The sequence below is a fragment of the Anguilla rostrata genome, chromosome 2 (assembly GCF_018555375.3).
Source record: "Anguilla rostrata isolate EN2019 chromosome 2, ASM1855537v3, whole genome shotgun sequence".
Classification (NCBI taxonomy): domain Eukaryota; kingdom Metazoa; phylum Chordata; class Actinopteri; order Anguilliformes; family Anguillidae; genus Anguilla; species Anguilla rostrata.
Genome location: NC_057934.1, coordinates 14,727,705 through 14,755,565, shown reverse-complemented (window position 1 = coordinate 14,755,565; position 27,861 = coordinate 14,727,705). Strand labels below are relative to the sequence as shown.

Genomic DNA, 27,861 nt, shown 5'->3' with positions numbered 1-27,861 from the left:
ATTCCCTGAATAATTTTGAATTTAGGTGTGGTGGTGAATTTGTCCAAGAAAAGAGTACAATGAAAGAAATGTTAAGACTCCAAAGGTACTGTGACTTCAAATGTATAAGGATGGGAAGAGAATTTATTTCATACTGTTAAAAACAGAAGCGTGGACACTTCTTCTGAATAAAGTAGTCTAAGGGTGCATGTGTCGTAAGGGATAATACCAACTGAAAATGAGATTAAATGTCATTTTAGAAATAAGAATCAGATAATGTAAACATGTATGACCTCTGGAGCCATAAAGGGTTGTGGAAGCTGTTGGAGTTTACTTGAAGTTTATTTTCTTGCATTAAACACAAACCCACTGATGCCCCATAAGGTCTGGGAAAAACTTATTTGGGAATTAAAAATAACATTCACCACACACAAAAACTCTGGGCCTACTACTGAAATAACAACAAAAAACTCAAGAAAGTGAAATATCTCCTTAAAAAGAGGCACCTCACAACTGAGGAACAGTTTGTCCTGTCTTTAACTTTTCATTCCACTGCAAAGTTTTGAATTTTGAACTTTGGGCTAGTGGGTGGTGCAAAGTTTGGTTTTCCAGGAGTAGAAAGAGCACAAAGAATAAAGAAAAGTTAAACAGACCAAAAAAGGTATAGTAGAAGACTTAAAATATACAGAGCATGGGAAAGAGATGTTGAATTTCATAGCCGTTAAAAACATGAAGCCGTGTGAACAATGGTACACATTCACTTCGTGAAATACAGTAAGCGGAGAGTGCACTGAGACTGAGGCTGCACCTTTCCAAATCGCCGTTGGACTTACTGGAGAGCACTGCGAATTCCACTCATTCCATACCGCACAGACAATGAGGGAGGCTGTGAAAATGACAGAACGGGGGACTCACTGACTTAATTCAGGGCGCTAACAGGGTGGGGAAGGGGTGTGTCTGTGTGTGTCTGTGTGTGTGTGGGGGGGGGAGGGGGGGGCAGTCAGTTTTAATTCAGCCTGATTCAGCATTGGGGGAAGAGGCTTGCCCTCATTCACACTAGTGACAGAACACAGTTCTTCTAACGGGACTGCATTTGTTTGACAAGCCAGTCTGCATTAGAAGGTTCTGAGATTGCAAATGTCCTTGCTTGACAGCACAAAGGAGACTTGAAATGTTTTCACTGCGGGTTTGAGGCCAAGGGCTGTGTTAACAATAGCATATTCTTGGATCTTGTAGTTGATGTCTGAACTTCGCTGTCACTCTACTTCAGTTTTGTTTGTTTTCTTGCCCTTTTCTTTGTGCTTATGTGTTGAAATTAAATATTCTTAATGAAAGAAGTGTCGTTTAGAATGGAAACATACATAAATGCTAAATTCCAGTGTGGGAAATGTCAATGCTAAGTTTCCAGAACTAAAATTGAGAAAGTTATCTACAAAGGAAATGTCTCAGATATGAAACATAGTCATAATTTCAGTACGTTTGCATAAATATTTGTCAAAAAAATATGGAAGACCCAGACGGTGCAATGGGCCACTGTTTCCCTGTAGTGGACTTGCATGCACTTTCCATTCACTGTCAGGGCCTTGTGAATAGCACATTGTGTTTTTCAGGTACTTACAGTACAACTGTTTAATGGGTGCAAAAGCTTCACAAACCTTTTGGGGATTCCCCCTCAGCTTTTTATTTTTAATCCATTTTTCCTGTTCTCCAAGTTTGGAATGTCTGAGTGCAGCTGTAAGCTTGTCCCTTTGCTACGACATCCTCTGCCAATTGAGGAAAGCAGGGACTAGTATCTGTGTGCTCTGAAGTTTTTGTAGCTAACTATTGAATCGCTTCCTTTCGCTCTGTGTTCGATACTACAGCTGTACAGCAGCTGCACATAGTAGACTGCAGGTGCTCGATTCGCCAAGGGGTTGTTTGTTTGTGATGAGGGTGGCTAAACTCTGCTGATTGACATTCTCCGTCAATAGATGAAGCTACAGGATTTCTGACAGTGTGCCATCACTCGGCACTGTTGGACCGAGCTAGCATTGGCACCGTCAATTATGTTCTAGACTGCGGGGTGCGCCGGTACGCCAAAGGTTAGCGTTCAAGCTGCTATATGCCATTTGACATCTCCATTGCCTGTCAGCTATGCAGACCACATAGACCAGAGAATAATCAGAAGGTGAGAACTGACAAGAAAGTTGAGAAGACGCAATGATAATGCAAGCTGCTGGGATAGCAGGCGGTAAATTCTATGCCCCTTAGCCTTGTGTAATGCCGAACCAGAACTCCTGCATGTATTCTAAGCCCAGAGCTCCTTAACAAGCCTTCCCTTGGTGGTGCTGTCAGCTTGTTTCCCTTTGTCCCAGTTTCTCAATGTGGAAAAAGGCAGTGGAACACCCTTGGCAGAAATAGTCATGTCGGTCTCTGGCTTGCTGCCTGCCCGTGAAAAAGAAGGCTATTTACAGCTGCTTTATTAATACCGGACTGCCATTATGGCATTAAAGAAACATGGTGTGGCCGGTATTAACGTAAATGCTAAACTTAGCACTTTAATATCACTTTAATGCTTTCATATTTAATTTATGGGGGGACTGTGTCAGCCTTTTTTGATCTTGGGCATTAGCATAAATCAGTAATCGTTCTGGCTGGTGGAAGATGTGGCTGGTTTTCTGCATATCAGACTTGTGGTATCGATTTTCACTAAGCGAACCTGTGTGGTAATTATGGCAGTGAGTCATGCATTTAGCTACAGAATAAGAAAGTCCTAAGATGCTGGGCCAAAGGAACTCTGTTGCAATGACCACGGTTCCCACATTCCTTGAAAATGCTTGAAAGGTTTTGAAATGGCACAGGTCTGACAGAGGTACTTAAAGTAAGAGATTTTGGTGCTCAGCTTGACATTTTTGATATCTACATTTTATTTAAATAATGCTCTTCAGAATTGATCATAGATCAGAATCCACATTATATGATTGAGGTTCAGGTTGGAATGAAAAGAATCCATAAATTCTGGAAAATGAGATCTTGAAAGGACGTGAAAATCCTTGAATTGTTGGTGTAGCATGAGATAAATGTGGACATCCTGTAATGGGACAGAGAACAAGTCTACAGTGACCATGGGGTTAACCAGAGTAGTTAAAACTGTACTGCAATTGTCCAGTGGTCAGTGAGTAATTCAGTGGAACACTTGATAGGGGTAATGAAATTCCTCTGGGACAGCGAGCAATTTGAGGATAATGGGAACCCACCATGTGGTTAGTCTGAAAGCAGTTAAAACCACCAAGACTGCGAAACGTGCCAGCTAAACACCGAGCCCGCTCCGAAAATACCAGGGCAAGTATTTCCTCCCGAGGCTCAATATTGACTTTCGGATAGTTTTTCCGCTGAGTCTTACCGCGTGGCGTGCTCGGCGGTGCGGTACCCGAACCCTCGACGCTTAAAAAGAGGCGTGCCAGCCATAACACGGGAGCCGTGTTTTCACTCCAAACCAGACGCTTCCTCCTCCTCCTCCTCCTCCGACAGGCGGCCTTTGTTGCTCCTGCTTGCTGGAAGTGGGGTGGGCAGGTAGGCAGAGGGAGAGCTTCTGAGTGCGAGCCCTCGGCTAACCATTTTTGCACTGCGCAATCCTCCACAGTACAGTCCGCTCCCTGGATATACCAACAAATAAAAACTGCCATAGGGCTGATTCATGTCCAGTGTGTGGGCAGGCCTATTTACAACTCTTTGTATTAGCCTTCCACCATATTTCTGTGCCATCCAGGACAGAGGCTGTTATTTGGCTGCACAAGACATATGTTTTACCTGGTCAGATATTACTCACCAAGGGCTCCAATGCCCAAATCAATGGATTGCCTTTGACAATAAATAGCACCCAGCTGATAAATGAAAAAGGCTTTAATTGACTTAAGGTAATTCTGATTAACGTCCGCTCTCCCAGAGGATCGTACTGTACTGCGCTATAAATTCATAGCCATTGCATTTTGAATTATTTCCCTTTGGACATTTGCAGTATTTTATTGTAAGGCTTTATTATATTGTACTCCAGTCCCTTCATTAGTATATGTGTACATAAACCATACATATGCTTGTGTGTGTGTGTGTGTGTGTGTGTGTGTGTGTGTGCGTATGCGTGTGTTTTTTGGTTTTTGCATACACGTCTGTGATATTGCAAGCATGCTGTATGCACTTTCATGCTTCATTTTGTGTTCATACACGCTAACTGTGCACATCTTCAAACAAAATTGTTCCAGGAAGGGGGGTAGACCTTGGCCTGGGTTTGAACCTCAGAAGATTCTCAGCAGAAACAGACGCACACTCTTCACAGGCTCCTTAAAGAGACAGTATACAGTGACTCACCAGTCGCAAAAATGCACACACTGCAATGATTAAAGATGTCATGTTTTTGTGTACTTGCCTTAATCACAAAACGAATCATTCTTTTGTGAATTTGTTTGAAAGGCTGGCTTAGTACCTCAAAAAATCTTTTTTTTTTTTGGTTTAAACTATGTTAAACTGGCAGCCAGCTGAGCATCATCTGTGTATTTCTATCTGTATTTACATGTAAATGTAATATGTCATCATCAAAATTTTTATCATAAAAGGCCGTCTTGCGATCAATGATAGAAACGAGCCTCCAATGCAAAATATATGATAACTGTACTGCCCAATAAATGTTGTCTGTGTTGTCCATAAGAAATAAATGAATGTAAAATAAATGTTTACAGTAAGATTTTCCAGTGTATATCCAAATTCCTATTATTTGCGAAACAATCATATTTTTTGAACGCTTCAGCTTTAATGAAATGTGAATATATATGTTTATGGAATGTAAATATGCAGTATGAGCACAATGTAATGCCAATGGACTTTGTGCTTTACTAGGTAAATTGCTACTACCACGGAGTGGTTGAAGGACGTGTCCACTCGGACGTCAGCCTCAGTGCGTGCTCGGGTCTCAGGTGAGTTTGACGGTAGCTTTTTAGTGTGTCTCAGCATGCAAGCCCCAGTGTCACAGTTCTCACACTGTTATAAAACCGTTCCTCTTGGCCTAGTGGATCCTTACAGATCAGGTGATCAGCGAGAGATGTGTTCACATCCCCATGAAGTAAGTGAATCCATGTGAATTATGATTGTCCCCACTTTCCTCGCTCATGAATTCTCTTCTCAGACGGTAATTTGTCAGAGTTTAAAACTGCTCTTAAAAACTCAGTATCTGGACACAGATTTGTGAGATTAATTACTGCATGAACATTTCTGTGAGGAGAAACATTTGCTTTCACATAAAGCCACATAAGGAGCAATGATGAAGAGCAGTTGGCTGATGGCTTGCTGCAATAACTTTTCAGATCGTGTTACTGGACAGTATCAGGAATTGCTTAGCTAATGGACCAATGAATGTCATCACTCTCAAAGGAATAAGGCTGGTAATCATTAAAATGTTTTTATAGGGTGGTCATTTTTAATCGTTCCGTAAGTCTTTTATGAAAGCCCTTGGACGGACAGATACAGATACCTTATGTGACAAAAAAATCTTCTTGCAAGCCAAGACAAATTGTTTTTAGTTTTAGTTGGCAGCAAAGAGACTTTTGAAGTCTATTAGGTTTAATGTGAGATCACTACAACGTGGCGTCCAGCTTGGTTCCATGGATGGAGGCGTTGCTTTAAATCGCACACACAGAGGGCTGCACTGTGAGATTTTTAATATACTGTATCTGATACAATACAAAATCAACAAACCTCCATTTTGGAACTGCAGGAGCACTTCTGAAGAGGAGATGCACACATGACAGAGACAAGGGAGGCTGGGCTTTGATCACATTGACCAAAATGGAGATTGTTGATGTGTCCTAATGTCCTGTTCACTATCCCTTCCTAGTTTAGAGTTTAATCACAAAACATTCTCACTGCTCTCCCAAAGATGAAAGGAAGTGCATATTAATATCCATTAGCCCTACATTTTTATTCATTATAGCATCTAATATCTTCATTGTTCTCATTAACTTAAAATGAACTCTGCCTCAGGAAATTAGAAGTTGTGACTCACTGCCTGATTTCAAATTCAAAATTGTGTCCCACTAATCTGCAATGGATATACTTTTTAGGAGTCATAATAGTTACAAAATGACTCTATTAATTGTGGGGAAAAAATTCTATATTTGGTGGGATTCTTCACAAGTGGGAAAGTGTTTTCATTGATCAGAGCTTGATGTTAGCAGAAAGGTCCGTTGGTTTTGGGTTACGACACAGGGGCTCATTTGTACCAGTACTAATGTCAGAAATCCTTCCATTCCAGGGGATTCATCGCACTTGAAGATAAGGCCTTTGTTCTGGAACCCGCCTTCTTTCCAGACAACGGCACTCACTTGATTTATAGAGGAGAGAACCTCCGCTTGTCCCCTGGCTCCTGCGGTCACGGTTTCAACATATCGAATGCGGTCACGGACTACGTGGGAGGCCCTTTCCGGCAGTTCAGCTCCAGGGTAAGATCACTGCATGGAGCAGAGGGCTCGGAAGTCACTGGCAGGTACAACTCAATTTGACCACAGGAGACTTTGCAAACGCTGAACAAATTTCAGTATAAGTTCATATTGACAAGCTGTCAGAATCACACTTGAAATTCAGCAATTCCAGTTGCAGTTACAATGCATTTTGAAAATTTCCATAATTAGGTAACCACTGGAAAATTGCTCTGAGTGCCTATTTGTTTTGCTTTCTTTGTGGCGAAAGGTATTCCCGAATATATCATGTAACGCTTGAGTGGTTGGATTATTTCTGTCAGTGTACACCTCCAACTGGTTTGGCAGTACAAGGGTTAAGCCCTCAGCCATAGAAGCCTGGAGGGAGGATTGCTGTCATGCCAATGAGATTATGGGAAAGTGGCTACTTGCATTCACCTGGGCCTTGCAGAGAGCCGGATGAGCTTGTCTGTTACAGTCTTTGGCATTATTGGATTATGATCATCCAGTACCAGAAAGACCTTTTTGTATTAAACAATAAAAGTCACAGTTCTGTCTGTATAGCATAACCCTGATAACTGTAGTGGGGTTGAACTGAGGCTCATCTTTTCTCCCGTATCTTTTTTCTGTAGGGATAAGTGAATTGGAGTATTGTTAAGAGGCACAGGATTATTCAGTGCTCAGTGATGTATCATGACCAGAATGCTTTGCTGTCAGCCCATTCATGCGATAGTAATTCCAGTGATTTATTATTCTCTTGAAAATATGCTGTTTCCTGAAATAGTTCCTAATGGTTATGCTCCCCATCTTGCCGGCCTACTATCTGATGACATTAGGCTTCATTCAATTAAGATCCTGCGTTTTTTTTTCTTCTGTCACAAATGTGAGGGTCACAAAAATAGGTTTCTCTAGACTTCATTTATGATAATTCAAAACGTGTCTGGGAATGGGCGAATGTCATTTCCTCCCCACTCAGGTGACAGGTGGGAAACGTCGTGATAAACAGCTGGAGCGGAGAGCTGCTAATGGGGCATTGCGTACAGGAATGAAAGCCGCAGGTTGTGGAAACGACACCACCGTTAACTTTAACACAACCGTCTTGCTGGTGTGGTTTCACACAGCAGTGCGTGCCCTGGGAGGTTCCTGAGCCCCTGTTCGATGTGATTTGGGAAAGTGGAGGTGGGCGTGGCTCCTGAGCGTGGCTCCACCCATATGGTAGGGCTAACTGACAGCCTGGGCAGGGTCTGTAACAGACAGACACAGGCAGAGAGCAGCGGAATAATGGCAGGGGTGAGCAGAGATAACAAGAAGACCAGATGCAGGTGAATAGGTGGTTCACCGCATGAATTTGAGTGAAGTTTGCTAAACATAGAATTGTCTATAGCAGCAGCAGAGGCTGTTGAAGCGAACACCCACTCATGTTGTCTGCTAAGCAAAAAATATCATTAATCTTCCGAGTGTCTATCAACGTCTGTATCAAAGCAGGGCTTGAAATAAAGCAGCTGATCTCCAAAAAATGTCAAGAGGCTTTTGGAAATCAGTGTCAGCGAAATGTTTTGTTGGATGTACTGTAACAAGCACACTCCTAGTCTGCGGCTCTTGTGAAAAGCAGGATTTCAAGAGCCTCGGTGTGAACAACTAAATGCTTTACCTGGGTTTGGGGATTTGCTCATAGTACCATGCCTGGAGGGCTCTTATGTTAAATATGCGGTTAGATTTAAGAGCTTGGGAAAAGGTAAAGATGAAAGGGAAGCCCTTGTGCTCTGTCACATGTTGGTTCGCAGGCGTGGCATGGATCTGTCTTGGACATGTCACGCTGAGACTGTGAACCTGAGGGCGGCAGCCATGGAGGAACTCTGCCCAATAAACTGTCTGACACTGGAGGCTGCCCAAGACGACTTTGGCCAAGACTCAATCAACAGTTGTGTTCTACTTTTTCCAATTAAATGCATTGTTAAACTAAAAAAGCAAAACCATAAACCATAAACAGCTTTTACTGGGGTTAGTCATCGCCTCAAACCAGCAAACAGTGCTTGTGAAGATAAAAAGAAAGGTAGAAAGGTGCTTTTGAAGGATAAAAAGAATAGCATTTCAAATTTAAGGACAAATAATTGAGCTCAGTTTAACTATATTATGAGGGATGCCTACCTCATTTTAATGCCATGGTTGATTCTTTGCTATGTTTATCAAGTAAAGGCCAACATAATAGATGCTGCACTTCCAAACAGGCCTTCCTTTTATTACTGTCACGGTCAAAAAAATTGTGAAACCCAAACATACTTTGAAAGACTTTTTGTTTGAGGGAACAAAGGCCCACTGGACATTTTACTGTTGGATAGGAACAGATGCTATGTCTCTGGTTGGTCTTTTTAAGAGTGAAAGTGAAATGTTTTCTCTCTGTCTCTCCAACCACCCCCCCAATCCACACCCCCCGCAGCACAAGAGACACGCCCAGAGGACCACCAAATACGTGGAGCTGATCATTGTGGCTGACAACCGAGAGGTAAAGAGGATCCGAGTGTCATGTAGCATCAGACGGCAGACACCGGAAAAATCCAGACAGATGGTGTCAGATGCTACTCTCTGTTAGCTCTGATGTAACCCTCAAAGGCATCTCCTGTGAGGGCTCATTTCTATTCATCTACCCATGTATTCATCCTCCTGGTTCAGATTAAAGTGCCCTGACCACCACACTAAATTGCACATGCCGTGTGTCTAGCCGCATAACAGAGCTCTGTGTGGGAGAGGAAGAGTGGTGAATGCTCACAGCCTCAGAACAGTGTCTAGCAGAGTGTGGAGGAAGGTGGCAATCTTTCACAGAAATCAGACAGGCACGAGGGGGAAGCTTGCAGCCCATGCCCGTCAGTGGCAGGTCCATTGTTGAGGTGGCAGGAACACCGAGGTCACCCCTGTCCGTTCTGTACGGTGGTCGGCCCTGTCCGCCATTTTGTTTGCCAGGCCAGGGTAGGTGGATACAATGAGACTGACCTATTCCTTGATAGAGTTCATGGATAAAGAAGCGGGGAAATGTGAGGTGAGTCAATTTCTGCCAATCAGAATGGCTGAGAATTTCAAGAGTGGTCATTCCCTATAAATCATTGAAACAAAACTCCTGGCACGGTGATCTCTTCGATCTTTTGCAGCTGTAAGTCATGACAGCAGTAAATTTCTTCCACCTCCCAGACAGAAACAGGAACCAGTGTGGGGTACTGCACTTGCCGAACTAATATAACAGATAAAGAAGATGTCTCCCCTGGATTTATGGCAAATGATGTATTTTACATCTGTGCTCCATCCAGATCTTAACAGATTCCATTCCCCCCAATCTTTAAAAGCACCAGCCTCTTATCTTCTCACCAATTTGCCTTTAATCAGTTTTTGTCTTTTTTCTGTAAAATCCTCAGCTAGCTTCAACCCACAGCCAGCGCAGCTGACATCATGTAGAGCAAATTATGGAACCTATATGATCTGTGAGGTTTTAAAGATGTATAAAATCGTAACCACATGCAGGAGAAGTTGTTAGGATGTAACATACGACCTTGGAACCCAGTTCTTGAGTTCGTGCCTTTGTGCTTATTGTAAAACACAACTTCAAAGCGCTGTGGGGAATCCCCCGCCTCCTGTGTTTCTCATCTGTGTCCGATGATCAGTTTCAGAAGCAAGGAAAGGACGTGGAGAAGGTGAAGCAGAGGCTGGCTGAAATCGCCAACTACGTCGACAAGGTAAAACCTGCAGGTGAACAGGGTCTCCAGAGAACTGAGACGCCTTTTGGAAATGAAAAAGAAATAACGATTGTCACAAAAATACTGACAATGTGGAATTATTGTTAAAGAAATACTGTATGTGTATTCTAACACCATTCTATACTATGCTAGTGGACATATAAAACTGACAACTTGTATGTCCAGGGTGGTGCACTGTGTATTCCTGGTAAACTCCTCCAACTGCTTTACTCGCAAAAAGGACCTTAGCTATCTTAAATGGGGATTGATGGGTGGACTTTGATAGGCATGCTGGACAAGTTAATAATAATAATAATAATAATAATACATTTAATTTGTAATGCACTTTTCATTAGTAATAAATCCCAAAGTGCTACAGAGTAAAAAAAAAAAGAAAGTTCAGAGAGATCTGGTGATTAGTCACCCATGGAATGTGTCTGATTTAAACATCAATGCGACCTGTGGTGCCCTCTCAGTTCTACAGAGCCCTGAACATCCGGGTGGCCCTGGTGGGCCTGGAGGTGTGGAGCGATGCAGACAAGTGCGCAGTCACCCAGGACCCCTTCACCACCCTGCACGAGTTCCTGGACTGGAGGAAGCTCCGCCTCCTTCCGCAGAGGCCCCACGACAACGCCCAGCTGATCAGGTAGGTGCCGCCCACTTTGCATGCAAGTATGTGACGTAGTTTTGAACAAGGGGGTGTGGTTTCAGGAAGGGGCTGCCTGAACTGTGGTTTCCCTGTCTCCCCCCCCCCCCCTCCTCCACAGCGGAGTGTACTTCCAGGGCACCACCATCGGCATGGCGCCCATCATGAGCATGTGCACGGCGGAGCAGTCGGGGGGTATTGTCATGGTGAGTGTGGTCCCGGCGGCCGGAACAGTGATACATCCTGGTCACTGCCGCTCACACCCTCTATTCATCGGTCGTACTGGGCCTGCATAAGTAACGCGAGGAAGAAAATGAAAATCTGATTTTTTTAAAAAAACAATAGAAAAACAATATAAATCATAATTGGGTCATGGTATTAAACGCTTACAAGCGAGAAAATCAGATGAAATCATAGTGGCTGGAACGCTGTCCAGTATGTAGCCTTGGGCTGAACTGTTTCTGGCTGCAAATAAAACAGCCCTAGAGAGTCTGATGATCCACTGAGTCGAATAATCCAAGTGCTTTATCTAAGTGCCTAATTCTGCCTCATCAGCGCTTACAATACGCTCCAGTTGCTTTACATTCAGGTAACTTAACATTGTCTACATTCTCATCTTACAAATTATGTATTTGCTCTGATAATGCAGAAGGTCTTACCCAAGGGAATGTATTGAGCCTTGAAGATATGAGCATTTGAGCACTTATTATCAGAAGTTTTATCTAGCAATTGAGGTTAAAAGCATTGAGGTTGAGAAGGCAGCTCTGTCTCAGACTCAATGGGTCCAAGCCCACGGTCACCTGGTGTAGAGTCAAAGCTAAGCCAGACACTCACAAACACAATCGGAGGCATTGTGTGTTTCAGAATCAGCAGAAAATGAGCGCTGTTTTCCTGGGGGGTGAATGATGGGTTTTAGTGGAAACAGGAGTCATTAACACCAGATCAGGACATGGATACCGGGATGCTCACGGAAGGATGGAGATGTTATCTAAGGAGTAGATTGTCATCCAATCCCGCCTAAGACGAAGGCCATTTGATGTGGAAATCACTGCGCATATCGATTTGTGCGAAACATGACCCTTGAATTTCAACGAGAGACAATAAATTGATCCCACAAGGAGTCTATTGTACATATACAGGGACAACAGCTTAAATTTTTTTTTTTTTAAAACAAAGAACAGAGAAAATGCTTGTAAATTATTGTCTGTTAGGATTAGCTGTGACGTTAAACTAATGTTTCAAGACCTATAGGCAATTAAATGGTCAAAGTTTTAGGAATTGTAGTCTTGTGATTTATGATAGGCCCATTTATTAATTTTGTCCTAAGTAAAAAAAGTGACTCAATCTGTGCAAGGGTAACTACATCCCATTGTTTGGTGCAGCTATACAGTTTTCTGGGGGCGACGGTCATACTTCAACCAGGTGTGGTTCCTGCAGGGTTATTGTATTCCAGTGATGCAACAGACACATACTCTGAAATAATATATATTAGGGTGGGGCATCGGGTTTGCAGCTTGTTTCCAGATGTGTATCTCCCAATATTCCACACAGCTGGTGAAGGCCCATCCCAGTCGTTAAAGGCGCGTGTCTGTCTGGAGTTATGGGGCTGGGGGAACACTCCCTGTGCCCCTTACGTTATTTCGGCGCATTCGTTGTCCCAGCACGCCGTCCCTCTTTTGTTGCGCTGTACGTGTCTGCATTTGAGTATTTCTGACTTCACAAAGGGGGGTCAGGGTTACGAGGCGAAGGCAGATTTTTAACATCCGCTGACAAGGCCTAACAAAGCGTTTGAAGCCGCCGAAGCGAACCCGTTAATCTCGGTGAAAATGAATAAAATGGGAAACGAAGAACTCATCGCTCCCCGTATATATTCCAGACATTAAAACATAAAAGCATAAATATATCACATGGCGCCGTACCATATGTGGCGCCATTCTGGACAAAATGTTCTCACCGCTCAGCAGGTCACTGAGGTGAGCTGCTGGCGATTAGCGCATGTTTATAATGATAATATATAGTACTATATATCTAATGCACTGGTGCTATATCACCGTCACAGCCTGACCTCATATGCTCTGACATATTTATGGTTTTCCATAGGTTAACCACAGACTGTGAATTCCTCTTCATGCATATTCAGTGGTGATAGCCACAAAACCCACTATAGCTAAAATATCCAAGCGAAGCAAGAGTGTCCTTGTGTCTCTGTATAACTCCAATGCATCCTCACCACAGTTTGCCCTGTAATCAGGAGAAGGAGAAAGATCCTGCTTTCCTATGCCACACACGCTAATGGAATTGGTGGGAAAGCTCCTCGAAAAAAACACAGGGGGGATATTTTTGAATGATCACTGAACCGCGGCTGGGACGCGGCCCCGCGGCACGCTGGGAGCAGGTCAGCCGCCGCCGTTTACGGCTCCCGGGGGGCCCTTGGGCTTCTCCGTCGACGGCGCGTGCTGACCGCCACGCTGGGTCGCGTTGGGCCGTCCTCACCTCCGGCACTGAACCCTCTCTGCGTCGCGGCGCGGAAAAACAAGACAGGTCCTTACCCTTACATAATCAGCGTGAGGGGGGGAGGTGTTGGGGGACGAGGAGGGGGCGGCGGGGGGTACGCCTCGCGGGACACACAACAGCTGCTTCACCTCCAGCGCACTCGGGCTTGAAGGTCGTTCGGTCCGCTCATCTGGGCAACAAAAAAAAAAAAAAAACTCCATCAATCAGCTTCATTCTTTTTCTTTTTTTTAAATCTGCGAGCCACATCTGCCGCCATCAGGATTCAGACGGAGCCTCCGGCGGGCGGGAGCAGCTCTCGACGGCGCGCTCAAGCGTGCCGTAATTTCCCGCGGTGTGGCCCGGGAAACGGCCGCGGATCAGCGGGGGCCTAACTAGATCCTTTATTAAATCTTTGACGCCGCGGTAGCCATTACTCGCAGTAGAATCCGAAGCAGGCTGTTTTCTGCTATTTTTTTCCCCCCATATTCAAGATAATTGTTTGCCCTGTTTGTGTGTTGTGTGCTTCTCCCTCTCTCCTCCCCTCCCCCTTTTAGTTCATTGATTGCTTTCCTGCTTTCATTTATGTGAAATCCAATTACGTTTTATGGCAGAAATAAGGCAGAACTGTAATTATGAAATAGCCGTCAGAGTCTGATATTTTGTGGGTGCAACTGAGGCAATTACACCGTGCTGCGTCTGCGGAATAGTAATTTTTGAAATGTTTGTGAATGTTTAGGGGTGTACGGGCAGAGGTAATGAAATATTCTTTCTGCGCACTGGGAATGTTGTTACCTGTGAGAATCTGACGGGCTCAATCCCGCCTTCAGGATCACTCGGACAACCCGCTGGGGGCGGCGGTGACCCTGGCGCACGAGCTGGGCCACAACTTCGGAATGAACCACGACACGCCGGAGAGGGGCTGCGGTTGCCGGGTGACCGCTGACCGAGGGGGATGCATTATGACGCCGTCCACTGGGTGAGTGCGGTGGTGAGTCCCGTGTCATAGGTACCATGACGGACAGGTAGCGGGCGAACTGGACAAACGGAGACGTCTCACGTTGCGATCTCAGGGTTCCCAGGGCTCCAGTGTGTTAACTGGGCCTAGCTTGTGAGATTTATGCGCCCTTTCGTTATTAAGGGGGATATAGTATGTCACTAGTAACTGCCTCATTGCACCCAAATGAGATCCATTTTGCTAGGCCTTTTAAATGTCTTAATTCTCAAACTTTAACGAGCAGTCATTAACCTTGCGCTAATTGACCCGTACCAGACAGTAATTGCATGTTAATTGCAAAGGCTCGATTGCCGATAGCATGTAAACATTTGTGTGCGCGAAACTCGTTGATTGTTTGTTGTTTTTTTGAAAAAGCGTTCTTTGCACGTGACCGTGTCTAGCACTCGGACCGGAGCGTGGATCTTGAAGCCAGCTGGAAGTTCTCTGTGGCCTGGGTCATGTGACCACAGCCCCTTTGGCTCTCAGGCCAATGGTTGGTCAATACAGGATTCATCAGCTGCAATATCATACATACATGACATGCCATTCAATGGGCAACAGTTTATATTAACTAGCAATGAGACTCGCTCTCAGATTAATATCGCTTTCATTGCTTTACGCCATTTTTAAAAAAGAAAAATACGCACTAGACTGGATTGATATATCCTGAGGATATCCATTATTGCTGTCAGTCCTGAAAAAACAATTAAGGTGAGAAACCTCAGGCCTGATAGAAGTTTCCGGACCGAGCGGTAGCTTTGGGAGAACCAACGGCCCCAAAGAGCAGAAGGTTTAGTGTTTTTACTGGATGCCTCGCTCCTTGTTTTCGTTGGCCTCTGCCCATGAAAAACGGGGTAACACGATTCTCAGTTACGTGCTTCGCGAAAAGGAGGCGGCCATCCTGGAAGGAAAACGAAAGGGATTTTGAGGGCATCCGTAGCAAAACAGATCTGGCCAGATGGGTATGGAGAGGAACGCCATTGGACTCGATGGGGCAAGCTGCATGGAAATAGAAGTCACTGCCATTGCAGACTTTGTTTCCAGGCACAGCGACTTGCATGATATTATTCTGGTGTGCTCATACAATATGTATTGTGAGAGTTCTCTCAGAAGCCCGAAATAAATACTTAACTACCCTTGAACACTTTCCAGAACAAGCTGAGGCTTTTACTATGCAGAACAAAGTGGCAAGGGTTTGTCACCTCCACAAAACAATATTTAGATTTTCTCTCGACACTATACTGAGAATAGATTATGAAGTGGTACTGGAATTGTGTACAATTTTTAAAAACTTGTTCTTATAAACAAGCATGTGTGGCAATTTGAATTCCAAGGATACTCAAAGCTTAATAATTACAACAACAACTAATAACAGTAAAGTAAAAACATATTGTGCTAGTTTACACTATATGACCAAAAGTATCTGGACACCCCTTGGTTTGGGGCTGTTTTTCATGGTTTGGGCTAGGCCCCTTAGTTCCATTGAAGGCAAATCTTAATGCAATGACATAGTAGGCGATTCTGTGCTTCCAACTATGTGGTAACATAGTTGGAAAGCCCAGAAGGCCCTTTCCTGTTTCGGCATGACAATGCCCCCAGGCACGCAGAAATGGTTTTGTTAAGATTGGTTAGGAAGAACTTGACTGGCCTGCACAGAGCCCTGCCCTCAACCTGTCCAACACCTTTGGGATCAGTTGGAGAGCCAACTGCTAGCCAGGCCTTATTGCCCAATCAGTGCCCTACCTCACGGATGCTCTTCTGGCTGAATGGAAGCAAATCCCTATAGCTATTTTCCAACATCACGGTTATAGAAGCAAAGGGTGGACCAAATCCGTATTAATGCCAATAATTTTGGATGAGATGTTGGATGCCAGGTGTCCACATACTTTTGACCATGTAGTGTATCATGCTATTTCTGGCAATGGAATTTATATGCATTAGTTTTATGTATTTTATACTCAATATTACTACAACTCTGCACCTTCACCGAGGACAGCTTTCAGCACTTGCAGGGTCTAACTGGTCTATAACCCATAGCTGGGGTTTCGACGGGGACAGTTGAGGTAAAGCCCTTAGCTCAAGGGTTCAGTATAACAACTCCATCCCAGCCAGCATTCAAACCCAATGCTCAGGTCCTAAATCCAGAGCCCTAGCCCCTAAACCCCTACTGTCTCTCAGACAGAACTGGTTCACATGTCTACCAAAGTGGCTTTTCTGAGGGAAAACTAACTGCAGATCATGCTGCTGTTCCTGTAGAGATGGTTAATGTAAAGTTGAGAAATGGAAAAGTTCCCCCCGCTCTCCTAGGGGGTCTCCTGGGTCGGGCTCCGACATCTAAAGGGCCGTGGAGCCGCACGAAGGGCCGCCCCAAACCTCCTCGGCGGCCGCAGGCCCACCGCTCGCCAGCCAACCGTAAACACAATGCCCAGGTCCTGTTTCTTCCCTATCTTTGTTCCCCGTATTGTTTTTCCAGACCAGTTCCCGTTCGCTTTCAAAGGACTGACCGAACGTAGACTTGGCCCAGATGCGTGTTCAAGGCCGGGGCCTGAGTCAGCTACTTAAATCTAATCTCGAATTTCCTGAGCGATCCAGTCGCGAGTGGCTCCGAGCGGCTCTTTCTCTCTTTCTCTCTCTCTCTCCCCTCTGTCTCTCACACACTGTTTCTCTGTCTCGTTCTCTCTCCTCCACCTGAGTGTCCGCCGCCCAAATCAGCCCTGAGCTCGAGCGTGCGGTGTCGACGGGACGCTCTCCTCGCCGCCCGCTCGCCGATAGCCGCCGAGCCTGCGGCGTTAGCGCGCGATTAACTCTGCTGGCGAGAGCAGTCACGCGTACCAGAGCCCCGCCCCCGAGGTCGGAGACGTTCGAGCGCTTCTCTGAGGATTCGGCGTTGGGGGGTGAGGGTGGTGGGGGGTGCGGTGGGGTGGGGTTGGGGTGTGGGGGGATTGCTGACAGCCGCTTCCTCGTTATTACGATGTGGGGAGCGTGTAATAGACAGGCTGGTTGGGCTCGTGCCAGGCAGCCAGCTGCACATCTGCTCGAAGACTAGGCACATCCTGTTAGCATTCACCCAAACCTGAACCGGCTGGTGCCCCCCTCTCCTGCCTGTCTTTTTTTTTTCCACAGAGCATAAACCTAGTTCACCCTTGACAGCAGACATCCCCCCCATTTTCTGTAACTGAGTCGCAGTTTAAATAGCAACCCAGCTCTTGTGTTTTCTTGGAAGTATGTCAGACCGATTCCATGTTCTGGATTCAAAGACTGAGGGCCCACACAGGACATGAGCCTGAAGAGAACTAATCAGGTCTCTTGCCACTTTTTGTCTGGGTGGAAGGCAGACATCATGGAAAGCCGTTCACAAATCGCCTCCATGTCCTATGTCAGAGGATATGATTCAGGCTCAGAAACAAGCCAGCAGACCTCAGAATGTGACCTGTGTCTGTGGATGGTTTTTTTCTTTTTTTTTTTTTTTTATGGGCTTGCCCCAGCCGGATTTGTTTAATGATGCCCACAGGGAAATCAGTCTGAAAGCTCTCTGTAATATCTGCATGCCAGCAACCCCTCTTGGGCTGAGAACATCATTCAATGGAATCACTTTGCATGTTACCTCTATAACCCCAGATTTGAAATCAGCATAAGGGGGCTGGTTTTTTTAGCCCCACTATGTATTTTTTGAATACTGTATATAAGTCTGTTGAAAATCTCGCATAAATGGTTACAATATCAGAAAACAACTTTAGTAATCCTGTAAACCTCTGACAAACACAGAAGACTGGCTCCCCATTGATGTCAGTCTCAATGTTTTTTCCCCCCTGGAATAGATTAAGGATAAATTAAAATAAATATAACCTGAAGTTGCATAAGATGACCCCTATAAAGAATAGAATGTTCTTTTGTTGTTCTACTGACTCCAGCAAGGGTGGGCTTTTCTGGAGGAAGGACAATATGCATGTTTTTGTTTCCTGCGGTTCCCCGGTTCAATGAACTAATTAGCTGAACACACAAAAGCGGGTTCACTCATAAATGAGATCACGGCAAAGCATTTCGGATGAAGACACAAGAACAGTCTTGAGCAGACATTCGTGTGCTTGTCAAGAAATGTGGCTAAAGTTTTGAATCAACTAAATGAGTGGGCAAATTAAATAAGAGCACAAGTTGGCCTGAAATCCAAACAGGCACGGCCCTCCCACCACCCATTTGGAATGGAGCTCGTCGGTAAACGGAATTCTCTCATTGGCTGTTGTTTGTTTGGTGTCTGACATTGGCAGGGGCATCCCTCTAATCCCATTGGCTCTGAGATCTCACCACTTCATGGCCTGGTTCAGTTCGTCAGGCACTCTGCTGTTGCAGCAGCTAACAGCTAACGCCCTGAGGCTGCGTCAGATGTGACCCTGGCCTCGAATGCTCAGTCGGCTTTGAGATCTTCAGGCGGCCACCTGTCCGTCATGAGTTCATCTGAACTCCTCGGAAAGGAGAGGAGAATGCGCTGCGTGGCTTAAGCCAATATTATCCCACTAAATGCGCAGAAGTCCTCGCCTAATCTCTTGAAACTTGTCAGGCTCATGACTTAAATTACAGTAACAGTCACCGCGGTGTGTCGGCGCGTGTGTCTGTGTGTGTGCGTGTGTGTGCGAAGGGAGCATTCTGCAGTCTAAGCCTTGGGTTGAGCCCTGCTCCGGTTCTTATCTCTAACATGCAAGCCGAGTTTCAGCGATTCGAGGCTCTTGAAAAACAGGAGAGCCCCCCTGAGGAGACATCTTTTCCTTCTTGGATGGCGACGATTGGCACGGCAGCTCTTCGCTGTGGTGAAGGTGGCAGCGTCCTCTCCTTTGGCCGGGTGGCTTGGCATGGTGGTTGTTATTGTGAAGGAACACAGCGGGGGGGAGGGGGGTGAGTAGGGAACTCAGACGTGCTTGGCTTTCTCTCTGTCTCTCTCTTTCTCTCTTCCCCCCTCTCTCTCTCTCTCTCTCTGTCTCTCTCTCTCTCTCTCTCCTCTCTCTCTCTCTCTCTCTCTCTCTAACTCCCTCTCTCCTCCTCTCTCTCTCTCTCTCTCTCTCTCTCTCACTCCCTCTCTCCTCCTCTCTCTCTCTCTCTCTCTCTCACTCCCTCTCTCCTCTCTCTCTCTCTCTCTCTCTCTCTCTCTCTCTCTCTCTGTCTCAGTGCTTCGCGGTTGGGAGCTCTTGCGTGGGGCAGTGGAGCTGGGACCTCCTTATCTTTAGGCCTCCTGCAGGCCCCTCGCAGCGCTGGCAGCGGCCGCTCCAGCCTCGCGTGGGTGCGGCGTCCCCTGCAACTCTCTCAGAGCCAGACCCCGTCCCCTCCCTCCCTCCCTCCCTCTCTCCCTCTCTCCTCTCCAGCCCTCTTCTGAGGTGGGGCCAGCCAGAGAGCTCTAGCTGAGATGGAGTGGGGGGGGGGGGAGGGGGAGGGGGACAGGGACATTACATTACTGTACATGTGTGCATGTAATTTGTCTGCATGTGTAGAAGTGGGGTCTGGAGAATGAGAGAGGAGGCGATGAGGGAGAGGCTGTAGTGCTGGTGACGCGGAGGAGTGGCGGTGCAGGCGTGCCTCCCGTCTCCCACCTACCATACCGACACGTCACCGGAGCTTTGCAAAATGAACAAATTATCTTCGCTCCGCGTCGCGCGAGTAACAAACCGAGTTGTCTGCGGGGGCCCTCGCTGTGATGTGATTCGCTCGGACGTGAAGGGAGCTCGCGAGAGGAAACGCGGAGAATCGGAAGGCGTTCGGGTAGCCTGGTGAAAGCTGGCGACTTTGGACTTTAAGGAAGTGGTTTCCCAGTTTACTGCAACGGCGGCCTATCCGGGCGTCCACCACAGCGTGCTCGCAGAGGGAGAAATAAGAGGTCTTTGGTGTGACCTGTCACCACCCTCTCCCGTTTTGAGTTACAGAGCGACCCAACCTTTCAGAGCAACGCAACCCATATGGTCCCGTAAGGTCCCTTTACACCTCATGAAACCTTTCGCAAAATAATATTGATGTTGCAGTAATGATAATATAGTCTCTGCTGGGGTTCAGCGGCCCTGGGTTGATTTAAACAGCGCACGTACGAAGAAATCAAAGACAATGAGGTAATTCGTCAAAACACGATAAAGCTGGTTTTGCACATTTATCGAGGTATCGGATTTGAAATGTAAACAGCGAGGCGTTTGTGTGGAGGAGACGAGTGAATGTTTGAGTGCATGCGAGCGCTTGTGTGTGGCTGTGTGTGTGTGTGTGTGTGTGTGTGTGTGCCAGAGAGAGATAGATAGCGAGAGAGAGAGAGAGAGTGCTGGTAATTCTAGTGGAATAATTCAAGACATCTTTGGTATTGGCGTAACAGAGTAAAAGTAAAGACAGAAACCAGCTGTTGAAAAAGTGAAAAGAGTCATTCATTGTGACAGCTGATGTTAGCACATTACCTGGGACATTGTGGCCATTCCTTTGCACATTCAGCCCCTGATCAGTGGTAATGCCCTCTCCTCTATTTCCCAGTTTCTTTCGCTCTTCTGTTTACAGTTGAACTCTGCGGCAGAAATGGTTCAATTGTATTATGACCTGAACTTAAGTGTTGTAAATTGAGGAACATTGTGCAAGTCTGGCGGTAAGAACGCCAGCATTAGTTGTGGCTACGGAGTCTGGTGACCCCTGAGTGTACCGCATGACAACAAGAAGAGCTAAAGGGTAGCAGGGATAGACAGAGAAGCCCCTCCCCCTCACGTCCCACTATGAAGCACTATGAAGGCACTCTGAATTAAGGAATAGGGCTCCACACCTCCCAGATAGACTCCCATGAGTCCCTGATCAATCACAACTAGAGACAATCTCCCAGCAGTCACTGGGACACCTCCAGCTCAATCACAACTGGAGACAAATTCCCAGCAGTCACTGGGACATTTCCAGCTCAATCAGAACTAGAGACAAATTCCCAGCAGTCACTGGGACATCTCCAGCTCAATCACAACTAGTGACGAACTCCCAGCAGCCCCTGGGATGTCACTCGCTCAGTCACGACAAGACACATTCCCAGCAGCCCTTGTTAATTTAGAACTCGACACAAACTTCCAGTAACCCCTGGTCAATCATGAGCAGTTCCAGCAGTTCCATCCCTGCTCTCACACAAGGGACACGTAGTCCCTGACCCGTGAATTCCAATCAATATCCTTACCTCTAGCGCCGCAGATTCGCCGCAACTTTTGTTGAGACAAGAAAATATTCATTGCTTTTATGCGTGCAGACTAAACAGAGCTTCTCGGTTGTTTGCTCGCTGGCCTGTTTGTCAGTTTGTTTGTTTGTTTCGCTAAATTGAAAGCCCTTCAGAGGCACGTTTGATGTCGACAGACCATTAAAATTCATGCGGGGCTTCATGAATGAAATGACGAGGGGAAGGCTTTGTAGGACAGAATCCTTCCCCCAATTTACAGCTTCTCAGCCACTGTCCATTCAAGGTGTCCATGGTTACATGATTTACCACTGTGTGGGGGGATTTGCAGGGCCACCAAAGTCACCACAGCCATCTCACCGTAATGGCTTTATTGAGATGTGATGCGTCCCCGAGGGAGGGGGTGGGGAGGGGGGTACTTGGAAAACGGAATTATCTAGTCTCGTCCAAGGAGCTGTCACGTCAGCTCTCAGGAAGCCATGTCGAAACGTCCACTGGAATGCGCGCAAAGACCACCCCCCACGGTGAAGAGGTCAGTTCGCTCTGAGCTATGAGGACGGGGTCCTTATGCTAAACCCTGAAAACACTCAAATCCTTCACAGTCTGTGGAACACACAAACACACACTCACACATTCACAATTGCTCACACATACATGCATCAACACACAAACAAACACACACAGATACACACACACACGCACACTTGCTCATGCATACATAGACACACACAAATGTACACAGACACACACACTTGCTCACACATACATACATAAAGACACACACACACACACACACACATACACACAAACTTTCATTCAGCACGTGCTGTCATCCGAGCCAAGTTGAGTGTTCAGTGAAAGCAGCTTGATGTCTGTAACAAAGCTCTGGCAGATTGAGTTCAGGGCTGATTCGCTTCCCCCGTGGAGAAGTGCACCCTCGTTGTCCTTTCCAGAGAGAACATACTATCTCCTATCACCATTCCTTTTCATTTACGGCCTTCGTAACTCTGAGAGAGAGAGGGAGAGGAGAGGTTGTCAGCGCGACCGACCTTTATCGGCTTCAGCACAATAAATTCCTCCTAGCCGTCTTCCTTCCGACAACTGAATTTACCTTGTGCGTGCGAAAGGAGGTCGCCCACTGATGGGGTTGTTCCGCTCACAGGTCTTCATTGTGCCTTTGTTTTACAGAGCCCGTGGTTGCGATGAGCAGGTTACCTCAGGGATAGTCAGTAGCTCCTGCTCACGGTTGCCATACTTTCCCTCTGTCCCCTCTTTTACAGGTACCCCTTCCCTACGGTGTTCAGCAGCTGCAGTAAGAAGGACCTGGCCGCCAGTCTGGAGAAGGGCGTGGGCATGTGCCTGTTCAACATGCCCGAGGTCAAGGTGCTGTACGGGGGGCAGAAGTGCGGGAACGGGTACGTGGAGGAGGGCGAGGAGTGCGACTGCGGCGAGCTGGAGGTAAGGACCGCCCCCGGCCGGCACCTCACTTCCGCACGCGCTCAGTGCGGCGCAAACCATTTTAAACACTCATCAACAGCGATGGACAGCTTGTAACACAATGCACAAGCAAGGCGTACAATGGCAGTCTGATACTTCCGTGCAGAGGCTCGGTAGAACTCTAAGCTAATGCTTTCTGCTTAATGCTGAAGCGAGCAAGTTAAAATATTTTGTTATGGGAATATAATGAGCTACATTTTTCCTTCGTCGGTTTACATCTGTGCTCATTTATCTTTTCCGTGATTGTGGAAACTCTAGTTGCTGTTTGTATTTGTTCTGTAATTTAAAACACGGCGGTATCGCCATCACAATCATCCAGTACAGCCTGTCAAATATCTGTTATTGCTAACAGCCCCAGACCTTCTACAATGTGCGTCCATAATTTTTTTGTCTTTTTCAAGGAGGAGAGAAAAATGGGTTCATTTAAGTCCCTCTTACAGCTCCTCTAAATCTTTGATGAATTCTCTGTCCTTATGATGTTGATGGTCATGGGTCATTAGCGCTTAGCTCAGTTTTACTGGCCAATTTTGTGACGAGCGAAACACAAAAAAAACAGAATGAGGGTGAGGTTTGCTTTGGTGGTGCCTTAAAGTAAAACGAACAGCAGATTTGCAGTTCACCAGAGGACCCCGAAAAACAACGTCCCATCTGGGAAGCAGGTACCGGCAGCTGCAGACGCAATCCTGGAAAGCCCGACGTCTCCGATGACATCTGTTTGGCTTTTCGTTTCGCGACCAAAGCGAACAACCCAAGTTATTACCGAGATTACAGCCTGCTTATGTCATCGCGCATTACCCATTCTGCGCATTGCAGTTTAAAATGGCGGCGTCGGCACTTAATTGCGCTCCGGTCCATGGACCAGATATTGAACACGTTCTCCCAGAAATGACTACACACGTTCCCCTCCCGCACGAAGGTTTGATTTGCCGCGCGTGCTCGTTAAATAAAAGCCGCGGTCTCCGGCTAATGGCTACACGTCGTTTTGCATTTCAAGACGGAGCCGACAGCCGGCTGATTGGGCTGACAGAAATAGAAATGGAGATGAAAAGAGACCGAGCCATTCTTATTCCCGCGGCGATGCACACCCGCTGCGACTTGACCTAACAAATGATTGCGAGCTAAGCCCTAAGGAACATAAGAGCTGTTGGCTCTGGGTACCCGTAGAGAACGCGGTACCACACGGTAAAATGTCCAGTGTTAATTCAATTCAACCCAATGGGGGCCAAGTGTTATCTGTTAGAGTTCAATTAGCACTGTTAGAGTTCAATTAGCACTGGACGTTTTACTGTGCGCTGTGCCTGAGTGACATCACAAAGGGGGTGTAATGTGACTGAGTGATGTCACAGAGGGGGCCTGTGGAGTGAGAACGGCCCCTTAGCTTGGTCAGGCATGAAAAGGCCACCCTCTTCAAGAACAATGCATTTTATGTTTGAGAGTTCAATAAACTGTACCAAGAGCTTCACCTCGTCAAGCCACGACACCTCATTAGGATAGAGGGGTTCTTGTTCTCCTCTTCAGCGTCACTCCTCTGCTTCCCGCTGCATGGGAAAGGGGCCATAAAGCATTTCAGCTGTTAAATGGATGAGCTTCAGGACTTTCTCTCCTTCCACTACAAAGGAACTGAATGGCCAGTGTACAGCTCTGCGTATGTAGGCCTTTCTGCCTGTTAGGCCGCCCATGATGTCACAGGACCCTTTCGTAGAAAAACTTGGTCTTGACCTGTTCGCCCCTCCCCCATCCTCCATCTAGTACCCAGAATTCTGTGTGAGGATTAACTCATGGCCTGGAGATCACTGATTAGTACAGTACAGGGGCCTAATGCTTAATGTGAAGCATATGGTCTGTGTCTCTAACTGAGGATACATTACATTGAGAGGGAGTGGGTATATGCTGCACGTTGGCTCGTGTTTCCTGAGCTGTGTGGGGAGGTGGGGGGGGGGCACACAGTCGGGGCGAGTCATTGGGTGGGGGGAGTAGGGTGGGGAGGAGGTTGGAGTCCTGCCTTCAGGAAGTGCTCTTCCTGACCTGGGGGTGCCGGAGGGGAAATTCGGCGCAACCCGAGCCAAGGCGGTGATGGCCGTGACGCCATGCGTCGTGCGCATTAGCTGATCTCCGTGCGCCGCTGCTCCCGCAGGAATGCATGAACCCCTGCTGCAACGCGACCACCTGCACGCTGAAGGGGGACGCCGTGTGCGCGCACGGCCAGTGCTGCGAGGACTGCAAGGTACCGTGACCCGCCCCCCCCTCCACACACCCCAACCCCCTCCCGTAGCACATACTCCACCCTACATCCCCCCTTACATCTCTGTTCTCCACTCCCGGCTAGACATTACTCTGCTTCCTGCGAGCCCCTAACAGAGATATAGAGCTGCATGAACAGACCGCCTGCCTGTTAAAAGCCCGAGCCGGAGCAGAGCCCTTCCCCGAGACTCGCGGAGCCGTAAATCACATTTTTATTTCATCGCGGCGAGCGGACCGGAGGCTTCCGTGCCTGAGTCCACGCGCGTTATCAAGCGCTCCGGGGGAGGTACGCCAGGAGCACGGCCAGGTCCTCCTCTACCTGGGGCCGCTCCGCGCGGCCTGCCGCTCACGCCCCCCTCCCCTCACCCCTCACCCTCTCTTGCCCCCGCGCAGCTGAAGCTCGCGGGCACGCCCTGCCGGGAGTCCAGCAACTCCTGCGACCTGCCCGAGTTCTGCACCGGCGCCAACGCCCACTGCCCCGCCAACGTCTACCTGCACGACGGGCACGCCTGCCACAACGTGGACGGGTACTGCTACAACGGCATCTGCCAGACCCACGAGCAGCAGTGCATCACGCTGTGGGGGCAGGGTGAGTCCAGCGCCGCCTTCTCCGTAAGCCAAATCATCAGAGGTCCCATAGGCCTCACTCGGTCTGTACTTAATTGACCAATCAAAGTGGTTGATTGCACAGTACACTTACCGCACCTGGTTTCTCATGTTTTCATTGGCTGCTGATTAACAAGCAACCTCTGTGGCAGGCCAGGATCGGGATTGACGACCCCTGGTCTGAGCTCTGGAATAGTTGTAGTAGAACTCCAGAGTTGCGTCATATCAGACAGAATCTGGCACAGCATGAAGTGCAGTGTCGCCACATGTTTTTGTTCCTTTCTTAATTGCTTCCGTCTGTCTTTCATGTCAGCTCTGACTGCATAAGCAGGTGTTCTCTGAGGAGTTGCTGAACTTGCACTTTTCTGGGATGGTAGATTATTCTTAGAGTGAGGTCTCTGTCTCTCTCTCTCTCTCTCTCTCTCTCTCTCTCTGTCTCTCTCTTTCTCATACTCATCTCACTGTCCCTCTCGGATTCTAAATTCTCACTCTTCTGCAGGAGCGAAGCCAGCCCCTGGGATCTGCTTCGAGAGGGTCAATTCTGCGGGTGACCCCTATGGGAATTGTGGAAAGGATTCCAAGGGTTCATTCGTCAAATGTGAAACAAGGCAAGAGCAAGACATACTCAGTCAACACCCCCACACCCTTTCAGTAAATGAATAAGAAGTCTGACCGAAAAGTGTAGGAAAGGGACAGGTGTTCTTCAAACGAAATGATGACCCCAAAAAACAACCTTCAGAGCACACTATAGTAGTATTTATATAGTAAATAAAATTATAGTGTGCTTTGAAGATTGTTCATGAAATCATTCATCGACTCCCAAAAAAAACAAACAAAAAACATTCCCAGGCCTTGTATCGCACGTGCTTTAAATCTTTCCATCGGCCAGCTCTTAATTGTAATTACTGTAATTACACCAAGCTTGAAGCAACTCCAGCGAAATGGCTGTTAGCGTGTGACAAAGACATCACACAGTGGCTTCTTCAACAGCGGGCTTCGGTCGCCATAATAACGCTGTTCAGTGGCCCTAATCTTTGCAAAGAATGCTAACGAGCCAAGTCGTGAGAAAATCTCATCAGAACGCCGCAATTAGACACAGACAGACGTAGACATGTCTCATTATTTTACTCTGTTGACAGTCCATCGGTTCTTTACAAAACCTGACAGTACAGAGCCAAGGTGTCCAAAAATGGCCGCCAGTTGCATTCTGTAGCGCGGTGACGAAAAAACCGAGTGTTGCTTTAAAGGCAGTTGGAAAAGTACAGTACGAAAGCTGAACGCAGTGAACGTGTTTGGCAGGACCTGCGGGGTATTTCTAAATCTGCCTCGCATGGGCCGTTGGCTTCATGGGTGTTTGATGCATCCAACTAAACACTTCCCACGAGCTCGATTTAAAATGTTAGGACTTCCAGAAAACTTCAGATTACTTTCGAGGTCCCATTGGATTAGCTGGAGGGAATGTTTAGGTAAACTGCTCGTTTTTTTGGAGTACGGCCTGGGGTGACCTTTGAGGGATTACGCCGTGTTTATGACATCTTGCAGTAATAAGTGAAAAGCCGATCGCTTCAACTGACGTTGGCCGCTGTTGTGTGTGTTTTGCAGAGATGCTAAGTGTGGCAAAATTCAGTGTCAAGGAGGGGCCAACCGGCCGGTAATTGGTACGAATGCTGTCTCCATAGAAACAAACATCCCCCTGCAGGAGGGGGGGAGGATTCTGTGTCGCGGGACTCACGTTTACCTGGGGGATGATATGCCCGACCCGGGCCTGGTACTGACCGGTACCAAGTGTGCAGAGGGCATGGTGAGAATCGCATACTCACGGAGTCACATATACTTTTCACATAGAGTCACACTCTCCTCATAGAATCACACTGTCATCACTGAATCACACTGTGCCCATAAAATCACACTCTCCTCATAGAATCCCTCAGTTATCACAGAATCGCACTGTAGAATTACACATGCCTCATAGAAACACACATAGACATGGACTCCATAGAATCGTGCACTCCTAGTAGAATCAAATGAACTCTCACAGAATCGCAGTCTTCATTTTATCACTCAGGGCTCATAAAAATACTCAA

At 46.9% G+C, this 27,861-nt stretch overlaps 2 protein-coding genes across 2 annotated transcripts in view; both read left to right on the top strand.

The window, feature by feature from the left end:
• uros (uroporphyrinogen III synthase) overlaps positions 1–27,861 on the top strand; it is an 82,599-nt gene that overhangs the window by 1,953 nt on the left and 52,785 nt on the right. The gene's annotated exons all lie outside the window — the stretch shown is intronic.
• Positions 1–27,861, top strand: part of LOC135247368 (disintegrin and metalloproteinase domain-containing protein 12) — an 83,768-nt gene that overhangs the window by 43,564 nt on the left and 12,343 nt on the right. Inside the window, exons 5-16 of the mRNA XM_064320727.1 lie at positions 4,849–4,925; positions 6,260–6,446; positions 8,860–8,925; positions 10,073–10,144; positions 10,621–10,790; positions 10,912–10,996; positions 14,111–14,259; positions 22,714–22,891; positions 25,065–25,154; positions 25,565–25,760; positions 26,277–26,385; positions 27,380–27,578. Of these exons, the coding sequence (XP_064176797.1) occupies positions 4,849–4,925; positions 6,260–6,446; positions 8,860–8,925; positions 10,073–10,144; positions 10,621–10,790; positions 10,912–10,996; positions 14,111–14,259; positions 22,714–22,891; positions 25,065–25,154; positions 25,565–25,760; positions 26,277–26,385; positions 27,380–27,578 (1,578 nt within the window). The remainder of the gene's footprint in view (positions 1–4,848; positions 4,926–6,259; positions 6,447–8,859; positions 8,926–10,072; positions 10,145–10,620; positions 10,791–10,911; positions 10,997–14,110; positions 14,260–22,713; positions 22,892–25,064; positions 25,155–25,564; positions 25,761–26,276; positions 26,386–27,379; positions 27,579–27,861) is intronic.